The 25,821-nt window shown below is 35.9% G+C and overlaps 1 protein-coding gene across 6 annotated transcripts in view; it reads left to right on the top strand.

The window, feature by feature from the left end:
* The window catches only part of MTDH (metadherin), a 58,698-nt gene that overhangs the window by 20,540 nt on the left and 12,337 nt on the right, over positions 1–25,821 (top strand). Inside the window, exons 3-9 of one of the 6 annotated variants that reach the window (XM_047724280.1) lie at positions 6,341–6,425; positions 7,124–7,300; positions 8,719–8,784; positions 10,160–10,396; positions 12,952–13,038; positions 15,211–15,309; positions 21,654–21,778. In XM_047724280.1, coding sequence (XP_047580236.1) covers positions 6,341–6,425; positions 7,124–7,300; positions 8,719–8,784; positions 10,160–10,396; positions 12,952–13,038; positions 15,211–15,309; positions 21,654–21,778 — 876 coding nt within the window. The remainder of the gene's footprint in view (positions 1–6,340; positions 6,426–7,123; positions 7,301–8,718; positions 8,785–10,159; positions 10,397–12,951; positions 13,039–15,210; positions 15,310–21,653; positions 21,779–25,821) is intronic. The other 5 variants (XM_047724281.1, XM_047724282.1, XM_047724283.1 and 2 more) reach the window with 5 other exon arrangements.

Genomic DNA, 25,821 nt, shown 5'->3' with positions numbered 1-25,821 from the left:
AGAAAGTGGATGAAACTGATCTGAAGCAGTAGTTTTCAGATTTTTCAAGTGGCAGTCGTTTGAAGTTTTCAAAACAAATTTCACCAACTAAGAGATATTTTAATTTTGTCAGGTATGTACATTTTTAAAAACACTGTCACCGGGGCGCCTGGGTGGCTCAGCGGGTTAAAGCCTCTGCCTTCGGCTCAGGTCATGATTTCAGAGTATTGGGATCGAGCCCCGCATTGGGCTCTCTGCTCTGTCTGTCAAATAAATAATAAATAAAATCTTAAAAAAAAAAAAAAGTTCCATCAGTTTATGTTGTAGAGATGTTAGAAAAATCACACCCTTTAAAAAATAAATAAATAAAAAATAAAACCACTGTCACCATTACCACCACCACCACCCCCCGCCGCAAAAAAATAAAGGCAGTTTTGACCCGGTGGAAAGAGAAAAAACAAAAATCTCAGAAAGCAGAATAGTTTTTGCCATGAATTAGTGGAAAAGCTTTTTTTTTTTTTTTTTTTTTTAAGATTTTATTTATTTATTTGACAGAGACACAGGGAGAGAGGGAACACAAGCAAGGGGAGTGGGAGAAGGAGAAGTAGGCTTCCCGGTGAGCAGGAAGCCAGATGCGGGGCTGGACCCCAGGATCCTGGAATCATGACCTGAGCTGAAGGCAGACACTTAACGACTGAGCCACCCAGCCACCCCGAATTAGTGGAAAATCTTACATACTAGCCACTCGTCTACAGACAAAAGCATCATAGTATCCACTTATAACCTTTAGGAAATACTCAGCTTTTCTCTTTTTCAGGCTTCATTTCCTTTATCAGTCCTGACTTTGTCAACTGTGGCTTTAGATAATTATAGGGCTTTTATGTTATGTTATGTTATATCAGTTCACCAAAATTTTAAGGACCAGTATTTTCCAGACAATTAAGAAATTGAGTAAGGATTACATTTAGAATCTGGCTTCCTACCTTGGTGTAAAGAATTAATTGCAAAATAAAGTATCTTATAAGTTAAAATTTGTACAGTATCTCTCTTAATAATAGTTTTTGTCTCCATACAAATATTAAATTAGACTCCCTAAGTTGAGTTGAACACTCCTCTGCTTTTTTTTTTTTTTTAAATACTTCACAATTCCTTAAACAAAATCTGCTAAGAAGCAGTTAGCCATTTCAGTAGATCTTCTTTTGCTGCCAACATATACCTTTTGCTGCTCTAATAAGTTTTATCACTTACTTGGGGTGTTGTACTAAAAATATTCGTCCATGTCAGGAAGGTAAAGGTAAAGGATGAGCTTATTTATGGAAGTCATTTTTTTTTGTCTTTTTTTTTATAAGCAGCCTGTAATTTTTTGGTATTTTAAGTTCTGTGAATTCAGAAGCATATTACTTGTAGTCCTAGAACTACTTCAACATGTGCTTTTTAATACCACTGTCTCCAAAGTGAAGTACACAGGAAAAGTCATTGGGATAAAGGAAGAAAATATTAGACTTTCTATTTCTACTTAGTTTTTTATTAAAACAAATTAAGCTTTATTTGTATCAATATATGGCTAGTCATTGGCATCCTCATTTGGAATATTTTAGAGGGTAGTAAGATGCTACATGGGCCAGATCCTGAGAACGGGAAGCTGCAATGGAAAGACTGCCCACATTGGTTCTTTTCTCATAACATATTTTGACAGATTGCAGTTGATAGGTGCTCAACTCTGTGGGTTTCTTGATTGTGTTACCCAGCTTAAACTAGACTAACCTTCAGTGAACAGGCTGCAAAGAAGCTACAGATTGTAGTTGATGATAATGCAAATAAACAATTAGATAAAATGGGCACTGCTATTCCTACTAAGACCTCTGTCAACCACATCATCATGAGGTTAAGATGATTTAATCAGACCTGATAAGAAATTGGTCACAAAAAATTGAAATCATCAAGGAAGATTTTTGAAATAGAAACCTTGACCAATTATACTGTGACTTGAGATTTTAGCTAATTATATTCTGAAACTGTCTCAATCAGCAGGATATCTAAGCATTCCAAATGTGAAGATTGGCCTCTGCAGTTTTATTTATTTATTTTTAAGATTTATTTGTTTGTTTATTTGTCAGAGCAAGCAAGCACAAGCAGGCAGAGTGGCAGGCAGAGGCAGCGGAAGAAGCAGGCTCCCTGCTGAACAAGGGGCCCAGTGCGGGACTCGATCCCAGGACACTGGGATCATGACCTGAGCTGAAGTCAGCCGCTTAACTGACTGAGCCAGTCTGCAGTTTTTTAAAAAGATGATTGTTTATTCGGTACCCAGTAGGACAGAATTTTACTAAATATAGTTAGGAATGCTTAGAAGCCACTCTTGAGATTTCTGATTTAAAGGGGGAAAGACGTATGTGGGGTAACACTTGTTCTTTCTGCCATGGTAAAATTCGTAGAAAACAGTATGACAGTCAACCAGAACACATTCTTTCATCAGCATATACTGTTGGGTGCAGCGTAAAAATGTTGCTGATGAATTAAGTAAATCAGTAGCAGAGCAAATTGCAAATTGGAAAAATGTACAGATGATTCTGACATTACACTTGGGGAACTTGGTATTTTCTATTTCAATAATGAAATGCATAAAGAACTACTTCTCTGAGCAACTGAAGATTAAAAAAAAATACCTACAAAGATACATTCTCAAGAAAGGATGACTTAATTTAATTTTTTGGTGTGGAAAACTGAATAAAAGCCACTGATGGAGAGCTCACATGAACTGAAATTTAATTTAAAAAATAAAATTTGGGGAGTAGGGAGATGAAGTTTTAGTTGTAGCACCATGCATGAAATTCATTCACTACCTTATTTCTAGAAATCTATGGTGACAAAAGAGGTATAAAGCCAGACTATAAACTGGAAAATGAGGCCTTTAACTTATAGTAAGGGCAAGGTGGGAATCATCCTTTATTCTACAAAGAAGAGATTAATTGATTATATATGTCAAAATACTTTTATAAAGCTGACCAACTTAAAAAGTGAGCCACACATTTTTCTTTTACTAAAATTCAAGTGTTTCGAACATGTTGACCTTTTTGATAATGACAGATGGCAGATCTTTTGGGGGAAAAAGGAGATCTTTTGGGGAAAAATTTGTAGTTAACCTGTCCCATCAGTGTTAAGAAAACTTCATTTTCTTAAAGGAAAAAGGAGATCTTTGGGGGAAAAATTTGTAGTTAACCTGTCCCGTCAGTGTTAAGAAAACTTTAATGTGTCAGAAAGTAGCTGACTTTTTTTTTTTTTTTTTAAGAAATTCATGCAATGAAGGGTATTCTGAGAAGTTTACATCATTGTGTGATTTTGTTATTAAAATTGTCTATTACTTGTGAAAATTATCATATCTGCATAATTTAACAGCTCAGGAGCAGTTTCTAACAGAAAAATAGCATGGCAGCCCAGGTTCTGGAGCATGCTTATCAAATTCCAACTCTGACGCTTAATAATTATGTTATCTTGGGGTTGGCTAGTTAACCACTCAGTGCCTCCCTTTTCTCATCTGTAAAGTGGGAATAATAGCATCTGCCTCATAGAGGTTTTTTTTTTTTTTTAAAGATTCAATACTTATTTTTATTTTATTTTATTTTATTTATTTATTTGACAGAGAGAGATCACAAGTAGGCAGAGAGGCAGGCAGAGAGAGAGAGGAGGAAGCAGACTCCCTGCTGAGCAGAGAGACCGATGGCGGGGCTTGATTCCAGGACCCTGAGATCATGACCTGAGCTGAAGTCAGAGACTTAACCCACTGAGCCACCCAGGCGCCCCTTATAGAGTTATTTTGAGACTTAACTGGGTTAATTAAAAAGATCTGTAACAACCACTTTTTTTTTTTTTAAGTTTAAGTGTTTTTAGTGAATCCATTTGTTAAAAATGCCAGAATAAAGTAGAACCATCAGATTCAATTGCAGGAACAACTGGTGCTTAGGAAGATTAAATTTTACTAGTTAAAATTCCACAAAAATATTTGCCTACGTAAAAGATGAGGTGGAAGAATTAATGGCATGTTTTAGAAAGCATGGCCTTCATTTAAATGGATCTCTGTACCTTTGTCAGGTTTGAGGTTTAAGGTATTAAATGCATGAATTTAAAGATTATTAAAAAATAATGAAGCGGGGGCACTTCATAAGTTAGTTAAAATTAACTAACTTAACTTTAGTTAGTTCCTGTAGGTCTGTACTGTCCAATGTAGTAACTACTTTCATGGATGGCTATTTAGCACTCTTTGTTATGCTGTCTTACCAATAGTTTTTTATATTAATTACATTTTGAAATAGTATTTTGAAAGTGTTGATTTACATATGTTAAAATTAATGTTACCTATTTCTTTTAGCTTTTTAACCTGTGTGCTAGAAAATTTTAAATTACAAGCATGACTTGCAGTATATTTCTATTGGACAGTGCTGCTATAGACCAGGGGTTGGCAAACTCTGGCCCCCGAAATCCAGCCAGGTACCTATTTTTGTAAATAAAATTTTGTTGGAACACAGTTGTACCTATTCAATTATATATTGTATATGGCTACTTCTGTGCTATAGCAGCAGAGTTCCTCAATTGCTACATGTAGAAATTGTCTATGTCTATGCTACATGTAGAAATCAGTCTATGCCTTGCATAGACTAAAATATTTACTGTTTGATCCTTTATAGAAAAAGTTTGCTGACCCCTACTTTAGGCTATAATTAACAAGTGCTCCATGTATTGTGATTACTTAAGAGTGGCTGTGAGAGGGGCGCCTGGGTGGCTCAGTGGGTTAAGCCGCTGCCTTCGGCTCAGGTCGTGATCTCAGGGTCCTGGGATCGAGTCCCTCATCGGGCTCTCTGCTCAGCAGGGAGCCTGCTTCCCTCTCTCTCTCTCTCTGCCTGCCTCTCTACCTACTTGTGGTTTCTCTCTGTCAAATAAATAAATAAAATCTTAAAAAAAAAAAAAAAGAAAAAAAGAGTGGCTGTGAGAGACAGACCGGAAGATGACTGCTGGTGATTACAGGTGGGAAGAAGGTAGTGGAGAGTGACTAATAATAGGTACCAGGTTTCTTTTTCGGGATGATGAAAGCATTCTGGAATTAGATAATGATAATAATTGTACAACCTCAAATATACTAAAAACCACTAAATTGTATGCTTAAGGAGGATAAATACAGTATGTAGATGATATCTCAATTTTTATAAAGTGGATATGAGCCTGGTTTGCTGGGTGTAATAAAGCAGTACCCGAGATGTGTTACATGTTCATGAGACCATGCCAAGAAACAGGTACAAATCAACTATGGGAAATAAAAAACATGGTTTTGAATAGTTTATTATATACCCCTGTTGTCAAAGAATTTTTAATTACTGTTAAGAGCTGTCATTTATTGCTTCGTCAGACTATCATTTACTGCTTTACCCATGAAAAAGACTTACTATCTAGATACAATCTTTTTTTGGTGGTAAACTTAACTTCCAGATAGTGTACAATAATACATATATGTAGCCAGTCTCAACAAATAGTTAAATGAGTGAATGCAAATTATAAATAAAGTCACTATTTCATGAATGTTAGTATTCTTCTCGAAGCACTAATCTAAGTATAGAAATCATGGCTTTATAAAGTTTTAATGAGCTCTCGAGAGGAGAAAATATTAGCAGAAGGGAATTGGAAGGCTATTTCAAAATATCTGTATCTTGTGTGTAAAGGTATTTTCTCTAATGAATTACTAACCATCTACCACATGCAAATCCTAGGTATTTTCACATTGCTCTGAAACCGACAAGATACTATCTGCTTTGTACAGTTGACTCACTAATTTGCTATACAATAGGGTATTCCAACAATGTGCTTTATGAAATCCAAAAACCAATAATCAGTGCATCATTTTCTTTCTAAACATTAACAGTAGGTCTTTATTTTATTGTTCTGAACATATTGTATTATAGTACCTTATTTATAATGTAAGTTAGGGCAGCATGTATCTAAGGGCACAGACTTTGGAGCCAGATAGACCTATTTCCTAATTTGACGCTACCATTTACTAACTCTTAATGTGACCCTAGACAGCCTATTTAATATTTAACAGCTCTAAGTCTCCATTTCCTCATCTCTAAAATGGGAATAATACCTTCTGTAGTGAGTTTTTTTAGGGAATGAAGAAAATGAGTGCGAAGTACTTAGCATAGAGTAACCACTCAATAAATGGTAACCTCATATTATTATTGCCATTTAATGTTAAGTTTTTTAACCAAATATTAAATTTTTTGGTTGTCAGCATCATACATTTCATTATGTATCTTACTGACTCCTACCTTTTCAAAAACATAATGAAGTATTAAGTAACATTCTATTTTACTTTCAGTCAAAGAAAAATAAGAAGAAATCAAAGTCAGATGCTAAAGCAGTGCAAAACAGTTCACGCCATGATGGAAAGGAAGTTGATGAAGGTACTTGAGCAAGTGAAAGGACTATAGAAAAATTTTTAATCCTTTTTTACCATGGTACATTATATAAGAGCTGCATTTGTATCGCTTAATCTTGTATCTAGCTTTTCTCTTAATAATTACAGATTTTAATGTACAGATCTGTGACATTGTTAGAAAACACTACTTTTTTTTTTTTTTTTAAATCTAAATTACTTAAGAATCTAATAGTGCTTTTCCTGAAGGGAACCACCTTGAGATTTAAGGTCTAGCTCAGTGTCTTGGGTAGTTATTTTGTCTTTGTTTCTTTGATTTGGACCTTTCCCCCCTCTTGTTTTTAAATACACTATCCCTAGGAAGCCCTTTATTGTCATCACCAAATAAACCCACTTATTAGTAATTATTTATAACACTCTCCGTTCTCTCCAGCAGGATAAAAAGACATACAGAATGACTTACATTTCTCATTTTTCCTAAATCATAGATGACAGTTGATAAAAATTACCAGAATAAATAATAATGGCAGTTAGTTGCCTGAACAACATATTGGGACTAGAATAAATTCTTAGGATAAATTAATATAATCAGTACTCTGGGGTTTTAGTTTACTCTCTAAATTTATCATGATATCTTATGTGCCCTGCCCCATTTCCCCCCTCAAAACTACAACTTTTTGTCTTCCCCTTTACTGAATAACACTTTTTTTTCTGGGGCTATGTCAGGAGCCTGGGAAACTAAAATTAGTCACAGAGAGAAACGACAGCAGCGTAAACGTGATAAGGTGCAGACTGATTCTGGTTCATTGGATTCAACTATCCCTGGGATAGAAAATACCATCACAGTTACCACCGAGCAACTTACAACTGCATCATTTCCTGTTGGTTCCAAGAAGAATAAAGGTATATTGGTGGAACATAAGAGTCATACATCAAATCCAGCTCCTTTTAATCAGATGTACAAAATATCATTCTGTCAAAATTTGACTATTTTGAACTGCTTACATCACTGTGCTGATATACCCTTCTTCGTGAGAGCACTGTGGACCACATACTGGTTTACCTGATAACTAGCAGTGTTACTTGTTCCGTACTCCCCAATGAATGGCCTGCTGAATTAAAATTGCCTTTCTGCCTTGAGTCACATGAGAAAATGATGTTGCCTTTTTTTTCTTGTGTGCGTTGCTTCGCCCCAGCTCTCTTACATCTCCGTTTCTTTTAGTGGACAAGACATTTATTAAATAAAATTATTTGTCACCAATCCTGCATGTTGGATGCTTTCATTCCAAGATGAAGCAAGCATGTTCTGGATAGTGCAGGCTCTATCTGGACTTCTTATCACCCTGACTTTTTGAGAATGCCATAGGTGTTTGATAAAGCTGGACTGGAACTTCAGAGGTTGTTGAGCTAATGTTCTTCCCAAGTATTTTAAGTGCTCACACTGTGTAATACTGATGGCTTCTTAGCTAAAGCTCTTTACATTGCCATCTGCAGAGTATACTGTTCAACTTGGGCATTGACTTTTCTTCCTTCACCTTTTTATTAATTGCCTCCTCACCCCGCATTTGTCTCCAGGCCACTCTCGTAGCCTTGTTATCTTTTCCTTTTTTGCTTGAAGACTTGCTGGAATTTATTGCTTTGATATAGCAATGACTTCTGTTTATGCTTTTTCCACTGTTAAACATATTAGCCATGCTTTAGTGCTTCTTTCTGTTGGTGACCCTTTTTCACTGTCTTGTGCATGCCTTCCTTGCTAGGACAATCCTGTGTTGTGCTGGTTTTTTGATAACGTTGTAATCATTAAATGCTTTTTAGTGTCAGAGAAATGGGATCTTTGTTACAATATGTTTTCATACCCCTTGCCATACCCCTTGCCGTATTTCCTAAGTCCCGGTCCCAAATACTGGCAGCATTCTTGTTAAGCTGGATGTGTTTGCTTCCAGGATTATTGAAAAGGCAGCTGGCATTGTTGAGAGGTGGCAAAGTTGAATCCAATTACAAAACCCCAGTTCTCCAGTTCCTATTTAAAAGAATCTCATAAACATTACAGAACAGCAGACTCCATATATATACTTGAATGATTTTCCAGGTCCTATATTGCCATTTTAGTTGACTAAGAATATGGTAACTACAGAACTCAGTTCCTTAAGGACATGTCAAGTATGTTGTGAGTAACACTCTCTTCCAATATAAGAATTTAGTACTTGAAGAAATAATTTCTTAAAAATAATAAGTGAAAATAAATTTATATGTTAACTCCTAATTTAATGTGCATAGTGGCCTATTTAGTATTAAATAAATTTTATTTCTATTTCAACCAGGTGATTCTCATCTAAATGTTCAAGTTAGCAACTTTAAGTCTGGAAAAGGAGATTCTACACTTCAGGGTGAGAGAAATTACATGTAACTTAAATTGAAGGCCCATCAGAATAGAAACTTATATACATGTCTCTTTCCTCACATGAATGATACAGAAGGAAAAAAAGGCTTAGAAATGATTTTTAATTACTAAAGTAACATAATCACAATCCAGAGATTTTGGAAAATGGATAATAAGAAAAATCATTCCCACTTCTAACAGTCTTTGGTATGTTCTAGTTGTTTCTCCCTCTCCCCATATGTAAAAACATTTTTTTAGTAATAGTTTATATGCGATTTTTATTCTTGCTTGCATTGTGTAAGCCAGAAGAGAAAAGAAAGTTTTGGGGTGGGGGAGGACTTGGTTTCAATATAGGCATTTATGGGATAAAATATTTTACCCCTGTTTATTAAGAAAAAGAAATCTTAAACCTATAATTGTTCAAATTGCATCCTTAACAATATCAAATATTTTGCAATAAATGGACTACAGTCTGAAGTTATACCATGCTTCACAATTAGAAAATACATTTTATTTACTCATTTATGGTAAAGATTGAATTAAGTAGAGTGGTATACCTTACCTAAAAACTAAAAGTGTGGTAGTAAAATATAAACTCGGAAATGAAAAAGCACCTTCTTGTTTCAGGCTTGTTTTAATCCCGTCAGCTTCCTTTCATTCCCATGGTTCTCAATCCTGGCTACACATTATAGTCATCTAGGAAGCTTTGAAAAACGATACACACACATACATATGTGGTACCAGCATACAAATACTCTGATTTTATTTTATTTTATTTTTATTTTCTTAAATAATCTCTGTGCCCAACATGGGTCTTGAACTCACAACCCCAAGATTAAGAGTTACATGCTCTACCGACTTGAGCCAGCCAAGCACCCTTAGAGCTCTGATTGTAATTAGTCTGGGCTGAGGCTCCAGTGTCTACTTTTAAGAAGTTTTTCAGTTGATTTTAATGTGCAGCCAGGTTTCAGAATCACTGCCTTATACTTCGTGTGTGTGTGTGTATACGTGTGTGTATAAATATTTAAGAAAAGAACATGTAACTAAGGAGAAGTGTTCATATTTTTAGTGGGTGAGTATTCTGAGTACAGCAGAATATGTGCTGTTTTCCTGTTTGCTCTTTTGTACTTTCTTTGAGCAAGTCATTCTGCTGTTGAAAGCATCAGTAATATATAAAGTTCAAGCCTACTCTTAGTTTTTAAAATAGAAGTCATTCTTGGTGGTCATGTCACTTTTAAGAGTTTTCATTTTTATTTTTAAAGCTCAAGCTGTTTAGAGGACAGTAGGGGATAAAAGGAGTGATAAATATAAACCAGGCAATCAGAGAAATTTGAAAATATCCCCATTTTATCAGTTTTTAACCTTCTTTTCTTTTCTTTAAGTTTCTTCAGGATTGAACGAAAACCTCACTGTAAATGGAGGAGGCTGGAATGAAAAGTCTGTGAAACTCTCCTCACAGATCAGTGCAGGTGAGGAGAAGTGGAACTCTGTTTCGTCTGCCTCTGCAGGCAAGAGGAAAAGTGAGCCGTCTGCCTGGGGCCAAGACACTGCAGATGCTAATGCAAATGGAAAAGACTGGGGAAGGAGTTGGAGTGACCGTTCAATATTTTCTGGCATTGGTAAGAAGTGTTGGAAAATTTTAAGTTCATTTACAGTTGCTTCTTTCTGGTACATTTTGAATTTTTGAGGAATGAAAAAAAAACCCATGAGTATAAAATAGGAGTAAAGCTATACAGAACTAATAGTAATAACTAACTCATTCAAATTCTTCACATAGAGCAAAGTGGGAACTAAAAAAGTCAGTAGTAGCTTTACTTTACTTGGTGTTCTGACATACTTTTTATCTGATTATCATCCGATTATCAGTATAGCTAAGGGGTGTAATTGTGTGTTTTTGGTGATGTTATAAATGTAATGTGTGAGCAGACTTTTTAATTAATTTCAACAGTTCTTCTGTTGAGTTTAAATAAGAATAATAAAAGTAGTTTACAGCATCCACTTTTTACTGTTTCACAGTCTGCGAAATGCCTATTTATAATTAATTTTTCCTCGTTGGTTTTAAAGATACAGACAGTAATTGAGAAGCTTATTCTTGTTGAAAGCCATCAAATAATAAGCAACTTAAATTCCAGTGTGTGTGTGTGTGTGTGTGTGTGTGTGTTTTATAGAAAAGTCCATGTTTAATATGGAAAACCACTTAAAGAGAAGGAAAACCCCACTGTTCTCACACCACCCAATGACAACCACTGTTTTTTTATTTTTTGATGGTCTTTTTTTACCTGTGTAGTTTTTTGGGTTTTGTTTTGTTTTGTTTTGTTTTACATAATCTAAAATGGATATGCAATTTTATGTCCCCCCCCCCCACACACACACACTTAATATAGTAACATAAACATTTTCCTATTTGTATTTTTATTTGAAAGCCCTATAATATATTGTATAAGCATAGCATATAAATTATTCAACTATTCCCATATTATCAAAAAATTTTTTTCTGTTTTTTAACCATTGTAAATAACATTGAATTGACTATATTTTGGGTTATTTCTTTAGCATAGAGTCTTGGGAGTAATGTTACTGGGTTTAAGGGACTATAAACATACAGTGCTCTATGACATGTTGTCAAAGTATTTTCTAAGAGAGTAGTTCTAATTTAGCATCAATTTAGTGATGCTAAATTGTCAGTGTCAATATGAGTACCGTTTATCATGTGCTGACCAAGACTGGGTATTCTTATTTAAAAAATCTTTTCTAACTTGATACAAAATACATAAATTGTTCTGATTAACTTTTTAAAATCAGTAATGAGGTTGAATATTTTTCGCAACTTTCTCGATCATTTCTATTTTATGAATTGTCTATTCATGTTCTTCGCCCATTTGTCTAACGGCCTCTTGTTTGTTGTTTTTTTTTTTTTTAATCAAGTTGTAATTCCTTGTACATTAAATGTACACTTGTTTTCTGTTGTGCTTGTTGCCAATATTTTTGTTTTAGTTCTTTTATTTGGGAGAGCAATAGACACTACAGAGTTTTTAGTGGTTAAGTGGAAAAAAACTTTCTTCTAGCGTTATTTGCTTTTCCCGTCACTTTTAAGTCTAAGAAGACTCATGTTGACTATTGTCCCCAAAAAGCCAACTCTAGATCTACTGACAATTATTTTTAAGCTTGTTCTTCCTTGGAATGTCCAGAAATTGTGTAGAAATACCAAAATTTGTTTGGAAGAAGACAGTCCCTAATTCCCAGCCTCATTTTCCATAGTGAAGAAAGCAGAAATGTCTGTGCTTTAAGGTACCCTTTCATATTTAACAAAAGATCATCAGATTTTTATCAAGTAATGTTAAAAACTATGGCCTTTTCAGATATTTGCAATTTACTTATAAAAGCTATGTAGCATTTTGCTAATTAGGACATAAATTAGATGGTATTTGCTTAGTGGTTGCTACAGATAAAATTAAGCAATAGGTTAGAGTTCCTGCCTGGGTGGATTTGTACCTTTGTTGAAATTGAAAGGGAACTATATTAAATTGGGTTTATAGTGAATCTCTAAGAAAAGACTGGTGTGACTGGTCTCATGGATATATATATTGCTTAAAATACTCATTTATGTAAGTAAAAAAGATCTTGAAAATGTTGAGGAAATAGTATAATATAGTGGAATGAGTGTGGACTAGTAGAAATTGACCTATTTGGAATGAATCCCTGTTTTCCCACATAATAACTTTTATGGAAATCAGGCTTAGTTTTTTAACCTGTATGAACCTCCTATTTTAATAGTTGTGAGGATTGGCTATAATGAATGTCAAGCACCAAGTGCAGTTCCGGGCTCCAAGTAGTAGCATAATTATGGTAAATAATAAGGTAGCTTGCTAAAGTGGAGAAAGACATAGGCTTTGGAAATCAGCTTAAGTTCCAGTCATGGGTCAGCTGTTTTTTTGGCTGTCAGAAAGTCCCTTAACTACTCTGAAATTGTGCCTAGCAGGCTTACACTAAGGATTAGTGTTTGGTATGAAGAGCTTGGCCTATAATAGACATCCAGTAAATAGAAGCTATTGCTGTATTGTCCTAATTTCTAAGGTTATCTTTAAATATTATTATCACAGTTTAAATCTGTACGTATCTTTCAACTTTTCTTTTGCAAATTGAAGGTTCCAAGTGACGTTCTTTATTTTAACAGCTGCTTGGTCTAGTGTGGATAGGGGAATGAATACCTCTGAACAGAATTCTTCTTTTGCATCTCTCACACTTAACTCTGCTGTTTCTGGTATGTGAAAACAGTCTTTCATTTAGTTAACAAAAGAATTTCTGTTTAAATTCTTTTTAGCTCATGCTATTTGAAAAATAGTCAAGTACTGCTATCAACATAAATAATATATAAAGTAGCAGAGGCCTTAATAAAAGGGAAGAAAAGAAGACCTGAATTCTTAACTATAGGTGGCTTGGTTCCTTTCTCTTGTGAAGATAGTTAGATTCTGTGGCCTGACATAACTGACAGTTCCTTGGCACACAGACAAATACAGATAGAAGGCCTTCCCTTCGGGCTCATGATACTTTCCTGTTACTAGCGTATTTCTGCCATACTTCTGCTTGCAATTTCTGTTTGCCTTTACTCATCATCAGTTTATACGTAAGCCTTTTAGGTTATATAGACCCTCACATAATAACTCTACTTAGAGTATCTGTTGATTTAGAAAATATAGTGTTACTAATAAACTGTTACCATTTCAGCATTACTTAAATGGAGGTGCCTTTTATTAATCATAAAGAAGTCCAATGTACTTAACAAATACTACATAAATGTGGGAGGTGTTTAGCTTGTAACCTTTTGTTCACTGTGGAATTCATAGACCCAGTTTACTAATTAGGTAGCTCCACAGTGTCTGGAGTCACTAGAATGAGAGGTCAGCAGACTTTTTCTCTAAGGGCACAGTAATAAGTATTTTAGGCTTTGTGGGCCCTGCTGTCTCTGCGGAACTACTTAGTTCTGATACTATAGCTGGAAGGCAGCCAGAGAGAATACATGAACAGATGGCTGTGTCTGGTTTTGAAATACTATTCTTTTGATTTTTTTTAAAGTCATTTGTAAATATAAAAACTGATCTTGGCTCATGGGTCACACAAAAAGGGAGTGTTTGCATTTGGCCTGTGGGTCATAGTTTGCCAACCCTTGCTCTCATAGACTACATTTCAGTTCCAGAGATAGGAATTAATTGCCTTTCATTTGATGACTTGGCACAGCACAGATGCTCTTCTCTTCATATATTCAGGGAAAGAGAAAGCAGCATGGGCAATAGTGTTACTGTGGTGCTTATAGGCAGCTAATATGCTAATAATACATGAGTTTATAGGGTTATTCTATTTGTTTAAATTTATATTAAAAAATATGTAACTATTTTAAGTGTGTAACAAGCCATTATATTAGTGGAAGGCTGGTAAGATCATCTTTAACCAGGTGAAAACGTGTAAGTTAGGAAGGACTTTTATAAGAGGGGATAATTATATATAAGTCTTTTATGTTAACAGGTTTTCTTAACCATTTCTTTGTATCAGTGGCTCTGAATCCAAAGTGAGTATCAGAGTCTCCCAAGGATTCTAGTACATGTGGGAATTCTGATTCAGAAGGTCTGGGGTATAGGTATCCCTGATGGAGAATCCCTGCTTTTATGTTTGCATTCTAAAATGAATTTATAGCTGTAGAACAAGGATTTTTGACCTGGTACCCATGAATTTCTGTGCCCCCAAAATTATCTGCAAAATTTTGTGTGAGTTCTGGACAGTAGTCCATCACAGCTTTGATCAGATTCTAAAGACTGTGTGACCCCATTCTCACCCCACCTCCTCTCCAAAAATGAAGACAGAAGGAACTTAGAAGATACTTAGAAGATAATAGTCTCTTCTCTTTAAGTGCACCTGAACTTAACTTGATCTCTAAACCACCAGCTTCCCTTCCCTCTATCACCTCTTTAGATAGTCATGTTTCTTTAACTTTTTCTTAGGCAGAACGTTCCCGAAAACCTAGGTATTTTCTAGCTCTCTCTTTTAAGGTTCTCTCAGGTTATAGGCATATCCTGAAACAGTCAGGATTTCTTTTATGCTTTTTTATTTTTCATTAAGAACAAAAGTAAAAGAACTTTTTTTCACCTTGAAATTTGTAGATTATCAGTTTAAAATAGGTATTATAAAAGACAAAATCTAGTGGATTGATACTAAGGACAATATATACTGTCCAACCACTTAATTCAATCAAGTGATTATCATGCTTAATCTGAAATTACCCTCAATTCTACTTTTCCTTAACTCTTTTTCTAATGTCTGAATTTTTCCTTTTAGGGGAAAAAAAATAATTTAAACTCCGTGTGCAAAGTATAGAACTATTGTTATGAAGCATCATTAGAAAATTCCATTTTTAATTTTATTGCATTCGTTTTCATTTAAGGGTCTACTGCTGAGCCAGTTTCTCATTCTACCACTTCTGATTATCAGTGGGATGTTAGCCGTAATCAACCCTATATCGATGATGAATGGTCTGGGTTAAGTATGTCCTTTTAAAATTATGTTTTTGTTTTTGTTTTTTCAGAATTTTCTTTCTAGCACCCTAAATTCATGCTTTATGTTTTAATTTTAATCCTAATTTTCACCTCTTAGGCCATAGTAATATAATTTAATACTAAATGTGTATACTACTTGTAAACTGATGATTGAATATCTGTAGAATTTAAATTTATACTTTTTGTGATTGAGGCAATATTTAAACATGATGTTTTCTTATAGTTGCTCTGTAGTTTTTATTTTAAATTTTTTTGTTTTAAATGAATGTTCTGTTTCTCCTCTTAGTTTTAGTCTAATAGAATGAATATAATATATAGGAATGGCTTTCAGTTTGTGAGATACGCAAGTTTCGTATTATAAAATCATTTTCTTAGCCTGATTCCCACTGGAAGCTTAGGAAGGTTAAAGACAAGAGTTAGTTTAAAAAAAAAAAAAAAAAGAGGAAGAGAAAAGAATATGGTTTCTATGTTCAGAAAACTTACGCCATCTTCACCTAAAAAAAAAAAAAAAAAGAAAATAAGATTTTTTTCCCCTGCAACTTCAAACCTCAAAATGTACTCCTTTCTCAGAATTTTTACAGCCATCCTTTTATTTATTTAGCATTTATTTGTTACCTTGTGGACTTCTCCACTATTTGGCCAGTGCGGGGGGGGAAATTCTTGAAGAATATCTTGTGTTTCTTCAAGTAGAGTTGAAATGAAACTCTCAAAAACTAGGAACTTCCCATTACTCCTGGAGCCTCGGTACCTAGTGCAGTGCTTTATAAAACAGAGGCGTTCAGTGGTAATAATAAGAAAAGCAAATAGCTGACTGTACCAGGCACTGATCTAAGTCTTGTGCATTTTATTAGCTTATTTTAATGCTTACAGCAGTTCCACAAGATATCTGTTTTTTCCCCACACTTTCCAGATGAAGAAACTGAGGCAAAGGAAACTTACCTAACCCACACACAGCTAGCTAAGTGGAGGAAATGGTATCAGACTTGGGTAGTCTTGACACCAGAGTTCATGCTCTTAAAATCACCACATGGTCCAGCCTTAGTGATGATTGTAATCACGGAGGTAAACTTGCAATGCAGTACAAAAAAGTAGTCTGTAGACTACTTAGTCTCTATACATTCACTAAGGCACAATTCTTGCAGATTAAAGGAAGTGGGGTGGAAAGGGTAGATGAGGCCATAAAAAGCCTTGAATTGCTGGCTAAAGATTAGGGAAGTGGGGTTAGCATGCTACCTGGGAAGGTATTTCCTACTTCTAGTCCTTAATTTAATACATAGTACCTTGTATGGCTTGGACTTCAGCACTTACCTTGGAATCTGGATAATTGAGCTGTAAGATGGAGCAAATAATCTGTCCTATCTACTTCTGTAGATCGTTGTGAGGTTTTAATGTGGTAATGAATGAACATGAAAGCTTTTTGCAAATTATACAGTACCATGTAAGTCCCTAAGGTATTACAGGATGTGAAGATAACGATTTTGGGGAAAAAAAGTCTCTGTACTTTGAGAAGAATGATCAGCTCTGTGCAGAATAGAATTGAAGAGCGGTTATAGGAATGCTAGAGAAGAGCAGCAAGGCAACTAGGGGCTGAGGCGGAGGACATCCAAGCCATCAGGGCTCTAGGTTTCCCTGCCTGCACAGAGTAACTCCACTTTTATCCATTTTAGAGTTCTTATGACATGGAAAACACAACTGGCTGCTAAGATAAAAGACTGAAGAAAAAGCATGTATCCACAGGACACTATTGCAAGTTAAAAGTATCAGAAACACCATCTTTCAGTGGTTAGGCTGTTGGAAGTCTTTTAAGTCCAGAGTCTCTCTTTAACCTCATTTTTCTCTGTGAATTTTATTTTTTGTGGCTTTAATGTGGTTAATTTGATACTCCATGAACTTAATTATTCCTTCTAAATTTACAAGATGCGTGACTCGGTATTTGAGATAACTAATCCACAGAGTATGTATATGTGTGTGTGTGAATGTACACACATACGCTAGCTTTACATTTAATAGTGTGATCTGATTAAAATACTGACCGTCTGGTTTGAGGCATAAACATCATTACCTGACAAAAAGGCATTGAATTTACCCAAATGCTTGAATATAAAGTTAAGATTCTAAACTACAGAAGATCACATTTTTTTTAATTCATTTTTTAAGATTTTATTTATTTGACGGAGAGATAGAGAGCACAAGTAAGCAGAGCGGCAGGCAGAGGGAGAGGGAGAAGCAGGCTCTCCACCGAGCAGGGAGCCCAACGTAGGGCTTGATCCCAGGATCCTGGGATCATGACTTGAGCCAAAGGCAGCTGCTTAACCAACTAAACCACCCAGGTGCCCCAAGATAACAGTTTTTTAAAGAGAATGTTGATCTTATTAGTTGTCTTGATCTTTGTAAAGGAACAACATCATCATAACCCCTGTAACAAGTCCGATTTTGATAGGATTTTGTTTTTGTTGGCACACCAGAGCGAATGAATTTGCTGCAGCATAGTTAAGGGGTTGAGAGCAAGAGTTTGAGGACCAACTGCTTGGGTTTGAATACTTAGCCTTTACCCTTAGGTACGTAGCGTGGTCATTGTATGCTTCAGTTTCATCATTTGTAAAAAGAATAGTTCTTCTCCCATAGCTGTGAGAGAATTAAATGATAAAGTATATATATAGCACCTAGAACACTGCCTGATTATACAGTAAATGTTCAGTCAGTGCTATGTTGCTATTGATATTCTTCTGGGGCAACATTTGTCTACTCAGTGGAGTTAATTAGTATTGTCTGTTTGAACACTAGAGTCTTTCTAACATAATTGTTTTGTTGAATTAAAGTTAATACTAAAATAAGTTCTGACCAAAAACGACTGACAGCCATTTTTTTAACTGAGATAAAATAAATGATTAGCTATGAGATGCTTAAACCTAAAACATTATTCAAGCAAATTAAATAGATAAGTCCCTTACCATTTTGAAAAGACACTAATACAGCTATTTGAAAAGATATCTGCAAACCAGTGGGAGAATTTTGAGAAATGAGAAGTTACTCTGTTTATAAATGGAGAAAACTATCCAGTGAATTAAACTATACTGCATAGTTTCCTTAAAGGAAAGTTTATTAGCATATTAGGCCTGTGAATCTTAAGAATTATGTGTTTAGAAGTCTCCTGGTGACAACTTTTATGTTTAGGTGATCTCTTGATTTATAAAGTAGTTTTATTTGATCCCAATTAATACAAAAACAAACGAACAAACCTGAAATCAATAAACCTGGAGAAAAATCACTGTAAACCTTTATAAAGCCAATAGAGATTTGTGCTTCTCTTAATGTTCTTATAGAAGTTAAACCAGGGGCACCTGGGTGGCTCAGTGGGTTAAGCCTCTGCCTTCAGCTCAGGTCATGATCTCAGGGTCCTGGGATCGAGCCCCGCATCGGGCTCTCTGCTCAGCGGTGAGCCTGCTTCTCCCTCTCTCTGCCTGCCTCTCTGCCTACTTGTGATCTCTCTCTCTCTCTGTCAAATAAATGAATAAAATCTTTAAAAAAAAAAAAAAAAGAAGTTAAACCATAGGTTGCTGTCATTCCCCAACCTTTTTGGTTATCTAATCCTTTAAAAAAGTAATGTTATGAAATATTTACTAGATATTTACCTGTTATCCCTCCACACCACCATATTTATTAAGAAAATAGTTTTATGTTAGTATATTGCCCACCCACTTATCTAAACTTTTTTTCTTATAAAAGAAAATAAAGTGTCGTTTCTGGCCAGCGGTCTTAGAGACCTGGCTTATGGAGAGCAGTTTTCCAAATCTGCATTTCTTATTTGTAAGGTTTAAACAAAACCTGTGACATTCAGGTCTCCTAACAGTATTCTTAATGAATGCTTACTGTAAGATGAGCAGTTGGTTCCAGATGTCTACTAGATGACTCTATACTTGTAAAAATGATTTCTGTGGTACGACACATCAAAGGTATCTTACTGAGAGATTTATTGGGGTTGTAAGAAATAAATTTTTAGGGGTGCCTGGGTGGCTCAGTCAAGCTTCTGCCTTTGGCTTGAATCATGATCCTAGGGTTCTAGGATTGAGCCCCACATTGGGCTCCCTGCTCTGCGGGAAACCTGCTTCTCCCTCTTCCACTCCCCCTGCTGTGTTCCCTCTCTCACTATGTCTTTCTCTGTCAAATAAATAAATGAAATCTTTAAGAAAAAAAAAAAGAATGAAAGAAAAAGAAATTCTTAGTTGTGTATGCCTGGTAGCTTAGAAACTGGCTTTTTCTTGTTAATGTCATCAGTGCTACATAAACGCAGCACCTACCGTTCATTGAGCGCGTACTGCATTGCTAAAGCACTGCTTTAGGTGTATCTAGTATAATCTTCTCAGCCATCCTGTAGAGTTAGTGTATAACCTACTAAGATAATGAAATTTGACCCATGTCACATAGTTACAAAGTGGTAGATCAATATTCAGATATAGATCTGGTCAACTCCAAGGTCCATGCTCTTAATCCCTGTGTTAATACTGTGTAGTGCTGCCTGTGCATTCCTGCTCATGGTGGTAGAATTAGGAAGGGACTTCCTTTATTGTAACATACTTCATGGTTGTCATCACTTGTTCCATGTTTTTCCTCCACTAGACTATCAATTCTTATGTTTTCAGTCTCTCTCTGTCCTCTACTGGTTTAGCCCCTCTTCTCCCTTTCTATACCCCTGTGACAGAAAGTCTCACTCTGTATGTAAATGTGTCATGTACTTACCTATCTTCATCTCTGAATAGATAAGACCAGGAGCTCCATGTTGGGGGCGGGGGTTGGTGAGGGAGTATATTGTACTAATTTTTTTATGTCTAGTACCTACCCAGCTCAAGTTCTAGTATATATTAAGTGCTTAATAAGGTGAAATTTCTGTAATTCCACTATTAAGATATATCTCTTGTTACTATATTATTTTCTTCAGTCTCATATAAATTTGGGATCATGTTTTAAAGACAATTTTGTCTATTTTTTTTTCTGTGAGGATTTTCCCAGGTCATTATATTCTTCCAAAACATAGGTTTTTAAAGCCTTCATGAGGCTCATAACACCTCCTGTTTAAATAAAAATATTAGAGTTCACATGAAAAAATAAGAATAGCAAAGAAAATAAGAATCAGGCAGATGTCATTCAAGTTACTAAAATGGAATACAGAGTTACATAAGGCACACCATCCCAAGAATATATCAGTGAAATAAGATAGAAATTCCAGAAACAGACTGAAGTGTATGTGAAAGAACTCAGTAGTTAATAAAAGTAGCATTTGACATTAATGGGAAAAGCTTGGATTTTTCAAAAAAGCAGTGCTGGAATTACTTGTTCTCCATTTAGAAATAGAGCTTAACTCCTATCATCTTTAAACCTCTGGAAATGAAACCTGGCTGTAAGTAGTCATTGCAGAAGTAGATATGGAAGCATTTCTGAAATCCAGGGAGAGGAGAGAAGAATTGACTTTGAGAGCTGCTTAACCAGGATAAAACCAAAGACTGTTTTACCCTTTATAGAATAAGCAAGTGATAGCTTCCCAAAGGAGGTAAAATTCTTTGCCTTCTAGAGTGAAAGAAAGGAATTTAAAAGTCTGGAATAAAAATTTATTCTTGAGGGTAAATGATAGAAGCCCTGAATGTGATTTGAATATTTTGGAATTATCAAAATAGCATTGAGTAATCTGGAAAATGTAAGAAGGTACAGATTAAATATTAAAGTAAGAAGGGATTACAGCCATTAGAAGTCATAAAGTAACTATTTCGAAAAAAAATAGGAAATTTTTAGAAATAGAAATTACATATTCTGTCATGACTTGATGAATTTGAAGAAGAACCTAATCTTAAAAAGCTCCTAAGGAGGGGAGGAGGTGTAGGGTAAAAGGACAGATGGGGGGCATAATTTTGGCACCGCTGTCAAAGATTTACTGATATGTACCCTAAAACATAAATCAAATACAAAAATGGAATGACCAAAGGGAAAAAATGACCAGGAACCAGACCAAGTTAGAGATAAACAGTACAAAGAGACCAAACTCAGGAGGTTGATCACAAAGGAATTAGGCAGAGTGAAATTAAATGGGTAATTCTTAAGTTTCCTAGAGTTTCTTAGGAATTCCATTTGATTAGCCATATGATGTGCCTAGCACAAGTGGGGCAAAGGTTTTTACCATCATATTATTGGGTTTTCTTCTAGCTCTTAAAATGTGCTTGGGAGAAGGAAGGAAGAACAATAGTTTAAAATTATAGCTTAGTTCAACATAAGGAATCTTAGTTTTTGCATTTTAGTTTTTGGCAGAAATGATAGATACCTAATTCACACTGTTAAATTTTAGATGGTCTGTCTTCTGCTGATCCCAGCTCTGATTGGAATGCACCAGCAGAAGAGTGGGGAAATTGGGTAGATGAAGAAAGAGCTTCACTTCTAAAGTCCCAGGAACCAATTCCTGATGATCAAAAAGTGAGTAAAGGCATTGGCGAGTATGTCTATTTCTCTGTGCACCCAACTATATTATAATTATTAGGGGTTACATTCTGTATTATAAATACATTCAGTGGTAGAATTGTTTCCGAGCCATTCTGATTTTATTTGCTTCAATCCTTATGCCTGCATGCCTTCTTTCTATCACTGTTTTCTTCTTTCCACAAATTACCGAGGTTTCTGATATGTGGAAAGCACTATTAGGCACTGATAAGAAAACACAGTTCCTCTCCTCATCAGAATTAATAATACATGATATTATAATATATCAACTCTTAGTGTGTTTAGAGAAGAACAGATTGGTGGCCAATGAAAGATTTAGGAAGGCTTCATAGCAGCAGACAAGACTGAGAACACCATGAAAAAGCCATCAAGGCAGGAAAATAGTAAATCATTTAGTGGAGAGGTAAATAATACACATGTGTGGAATCAGTTGATGAAAGGTACGTTCCTTCTAGACTATACATTCCTTAAAGAAAGGGACGGTGAAGTTTTTATTTTTGAGCTTTAGCAACATGCTTGGCACTCAATAAATAAAAGGAATGATACATACCTTGCTACATTTTTGTAAAATTCTGTAAGTGATAACGTGTCGACAGCTTTTAAACTAGGAATAACCTAATTATCAGTAGGGTTAGGAAAATCTGGCTGGATGCAGTGGAAAGAAACCTTGGGAAGCTGTTTTGTACTATTTTGGTGTAAGTGTTAAAGAGGCAATTACATGAATCGGGTAGGAGATAATGAACTAAATTGATAGCTTTGAAAAATAAGTGAAAGTGGTGTTTACTAGAGATCAGCAAAAAAACTGCTGATCAGACTGCGACTGGTTGGCTATAGGAATAAGGGTGAATAGTCAAAGAGTCTCTGAAGATACTAGGGCCATTAGTATTCAACAACTACTAATTGAACATCTGCCATGAATCAGGTATTGGTTAGTTGAGAAACATAAATAAGACACAGTTACTGCCTTCAAGAGCCTACAGTCTGGCTAGGGGGGAGAGGAAGGAGACCAGCACATCAGCAGGTAAAAATCCTGTTACAGTAGGTCTTGAGGGTTAGGTAATCACTTGGGAGTTTTAGCAAAAGCATAACTAGAGGTAAAAGCAAAATGTGAAACAAAGAATAGTCAGAAATTGAACTAGAGAGGGAGGCAGGGACCAGATGATAGAAGTTCTTGAATGTCATATTTAAAACCATGGATTTTATCCTATAAGTAATGAAAGGATTTTAAGCTAGAGTGTTTTTTTCTACATGGGTTACACTGGCAGCCCATGTAGAAAAAGGAGTGGAGGCATATGTGAGAAAAGGCAGGAGGACCAGTATAGAGGTTGCTTAGTAGTCCATGGCAGTAGTGGTAAGAATGGTACACGGAAAACAGAACAGACTTGAAAATACATTGAAACAAAATCCACAGAACGTATGATTAGAATTGAATGTCATCAAAATCTCTTTAAAATGAAGTCATCAAAATGACTTCCAGGATTTTAGCTTGGATAACTGGGAAGGTGGAAGTAGTCCTCCCAACAGAAAATATACAGGAGCAAAGGCTAGTTAATTGGGGGAAGGGTAGTTGGTTCCATTTAGGGTATGTTAAATGCAGAGCGTTTTGTTGAAATGCGTAAGAGAAGTCGGTTTTGTGCCAGGTTAAAGCTCAGGGAAAAGATCTGTTGGGACATTATCAGTATCTGGTTATTAAACACTGTGAGAGTAAGTGAAATATTTAGGAAGAATCTGTGTACTTGAGAGAGCTGTGGGATGAGCATAGGGATCTGGGAAACTCCCAACATTTAAGGAGAAAAAAACCTATGAAAGAGACTGAGAGAAGAGAGTTCTGGGTCACAGAGGCTGAGACTCTTGCTCCCTGGTAATTAAGAGCAGTTTTATTAGAAATCTTGAACCAAAAACCATATTGCAGTAAGCTGAGTAAATGGTTAGAAAAGCATAGTAACAATTATAAGGTTTTTCTAAAGTAAGTTTGGATAGAAATGGAGGAGAGGTAGTGGATGAGAGCACACTGTAGTATCAGGAAGGGTTTTGTTGGGAGTGTTTGTGTGGTTTGGTGTGGTTTGGTTTTAATGATTTTATTTATTTATTTGACAGATCATAAGTAGGCAGAGAGGCAGGCAGGCAGAGAGAGAGGAAAGCAGGCTCCCTGCTGAGCAGAGAGCCCAATGTGGGGCTTGATCCCAGCACCCTGGGATCATGACCTGAGCCAAAGGCAGAGGCTTTAACCCACTGAGCCACCCAGGCACCCGGTGTTTTAATGATAGAGATTTTAGTGCAGGGTCGGTAGACTTTTTATTAAAGTTCCATCCAGTAGTGCAAAAGCAACCATAGACAATATGGAAATGACCTTTATTTGCAAAAACTGGCATCAGGCCAGAATTTGTAGTTTGTCAACCCCTGCTTTAACTTACTTGTAGACACAGAGGGAAAGGATCTAGAATCAAGTAAAGGTTAAACATAAATGGGAGATTTGGTTAATAGAGTAAGATCCTGGCAGTAGAGGTGGGGGAAACTTGGACATGAGTGGATTGGCCTTTAGTATAAGAGAATGGTAGTACCTCTGATCTTTAGAGACCAGAGAAAGGAAGAGGTAGAAATGGGATTTATTGGGGCGCCTTGGTGGCTCGGTGGGTTAAAGCCCCTGCTTTTGGCTCAGGTCATGATCCCAGGGTCCTGGGATCGAGCCCCACATTGGGCTCTCTGCTCAGCAGGGAGCCTGCTTCTTCCTCTCTCTCTGCCTGCCTCTCTGCCTACTTGTGATCTCTATCTGTAAAATAAATAAATAAAATCTTTTAAAAAACACTTAAAAAAAAGAAATGGGATTTATTACTAAGGGTGTAAATAAGTGTAGAGAGGGATGTGGTAGGTAATATGAAGGTTGAGGGGGTTAGGGAGAGAGAGAGATGAGTGGGTAGATCATGGAGGGTTTTTAGAGCAGTTAAACTTCTCTGTATAGACACTGTAATGATGAATGCATGTCATTATACGTTTTTCCCAAAGATGTAGAATGTACAACACCAAGAGTGAACCCTAGGGTAAACTCCAGAGGCTTTGAGTGATAATCGTGTGTCAGTGTAGACTCATCAGTTGTAACAAATGTACCACTCTGGGGAGGGATAGTGATAGTGGGAGAAGCTGTGCTTGTGTGTGTAGGAAGTATATGGAAATCTCTGCCTTCTGCTCAGTTTTGCCATGAACCTAAACTTGCTCTAGAAAAAAAGTCTCTTAGGAAAGAAAAGCTTCCTGGTACAGTATCTTAACACACAGTAATCATTCTGATATTTGTTGAATGTTTAGTGAATGTGCAACCAAAAATCTGTTTCTCTAATTAAAACTTCCTTATGCCCAATCATCAGAATTACAGAGTAGAATCAGTGAATGGAGTAAAGACTGTTACATATCTTTGCAGTTCTTTTTCTGAGAAGATATTCAGAGATCGTCTTTCATTTTTCTTAGCAAAAATGGGGCACCATCTAAATGCCCATCAGTAAAGGAATGGAGAAATAAAATGGGATAGGTTTGTACAGTCGCATATTAGATGTTAAAAATCAATTAAATAAGTTACATTAATATCAACATGAATAGAATCTCAAAAACGTGGAATGATGGACAGGTTTACAGAGAGGTGTACAGTATGATACCATTTATATATTTTGTATGTGTGAACACAAGAATTTATAAAAAGAAACTTGAGTGGATGGACACAAAAGTTTATGGTAATGGTTTATTTCTAGGGGAGATGGTGTGGAAATGGGAATTGGGAAGGGGTGCAAAGGAATTTTAAGTTTATCAGTAATGTTTAATAATCTAAAATATATGTGGCAAGGGGCACCTGGGTGGCTCAGTGGGTTAAAGCCTCTGCCTTCAACTTGGGTCATGGTCTTAGGGTCCTGGGATCGAGCCCCGCATCGGGCTCTCTGCTCAGCAGGGAGCCTGCTTCCCCCTCTCTCTCTGCCTGCCTCTGTGCCTACTTGTGATCTCTGTCTGTCAAAAAAATAAATAAAATCTTTAAAATA

Source organism: Lutra lutra, chromosome 4, assembly GCF_902655055.1.
Source record: "Lutra lutra chromosome 4, mLutLut1.2, whole genome shotgun sequence".
NCBI lineage: Eukaryota > Metazoa > Chordata > Mammalia > Carnivora > Mustelidae > Lutra > Lutra lutra.
The sequence above is the reverse complement of the archived record's forward strand: the minus strand, read 5'-3'. Positions and strand labels throughout refer to the sequence as shown.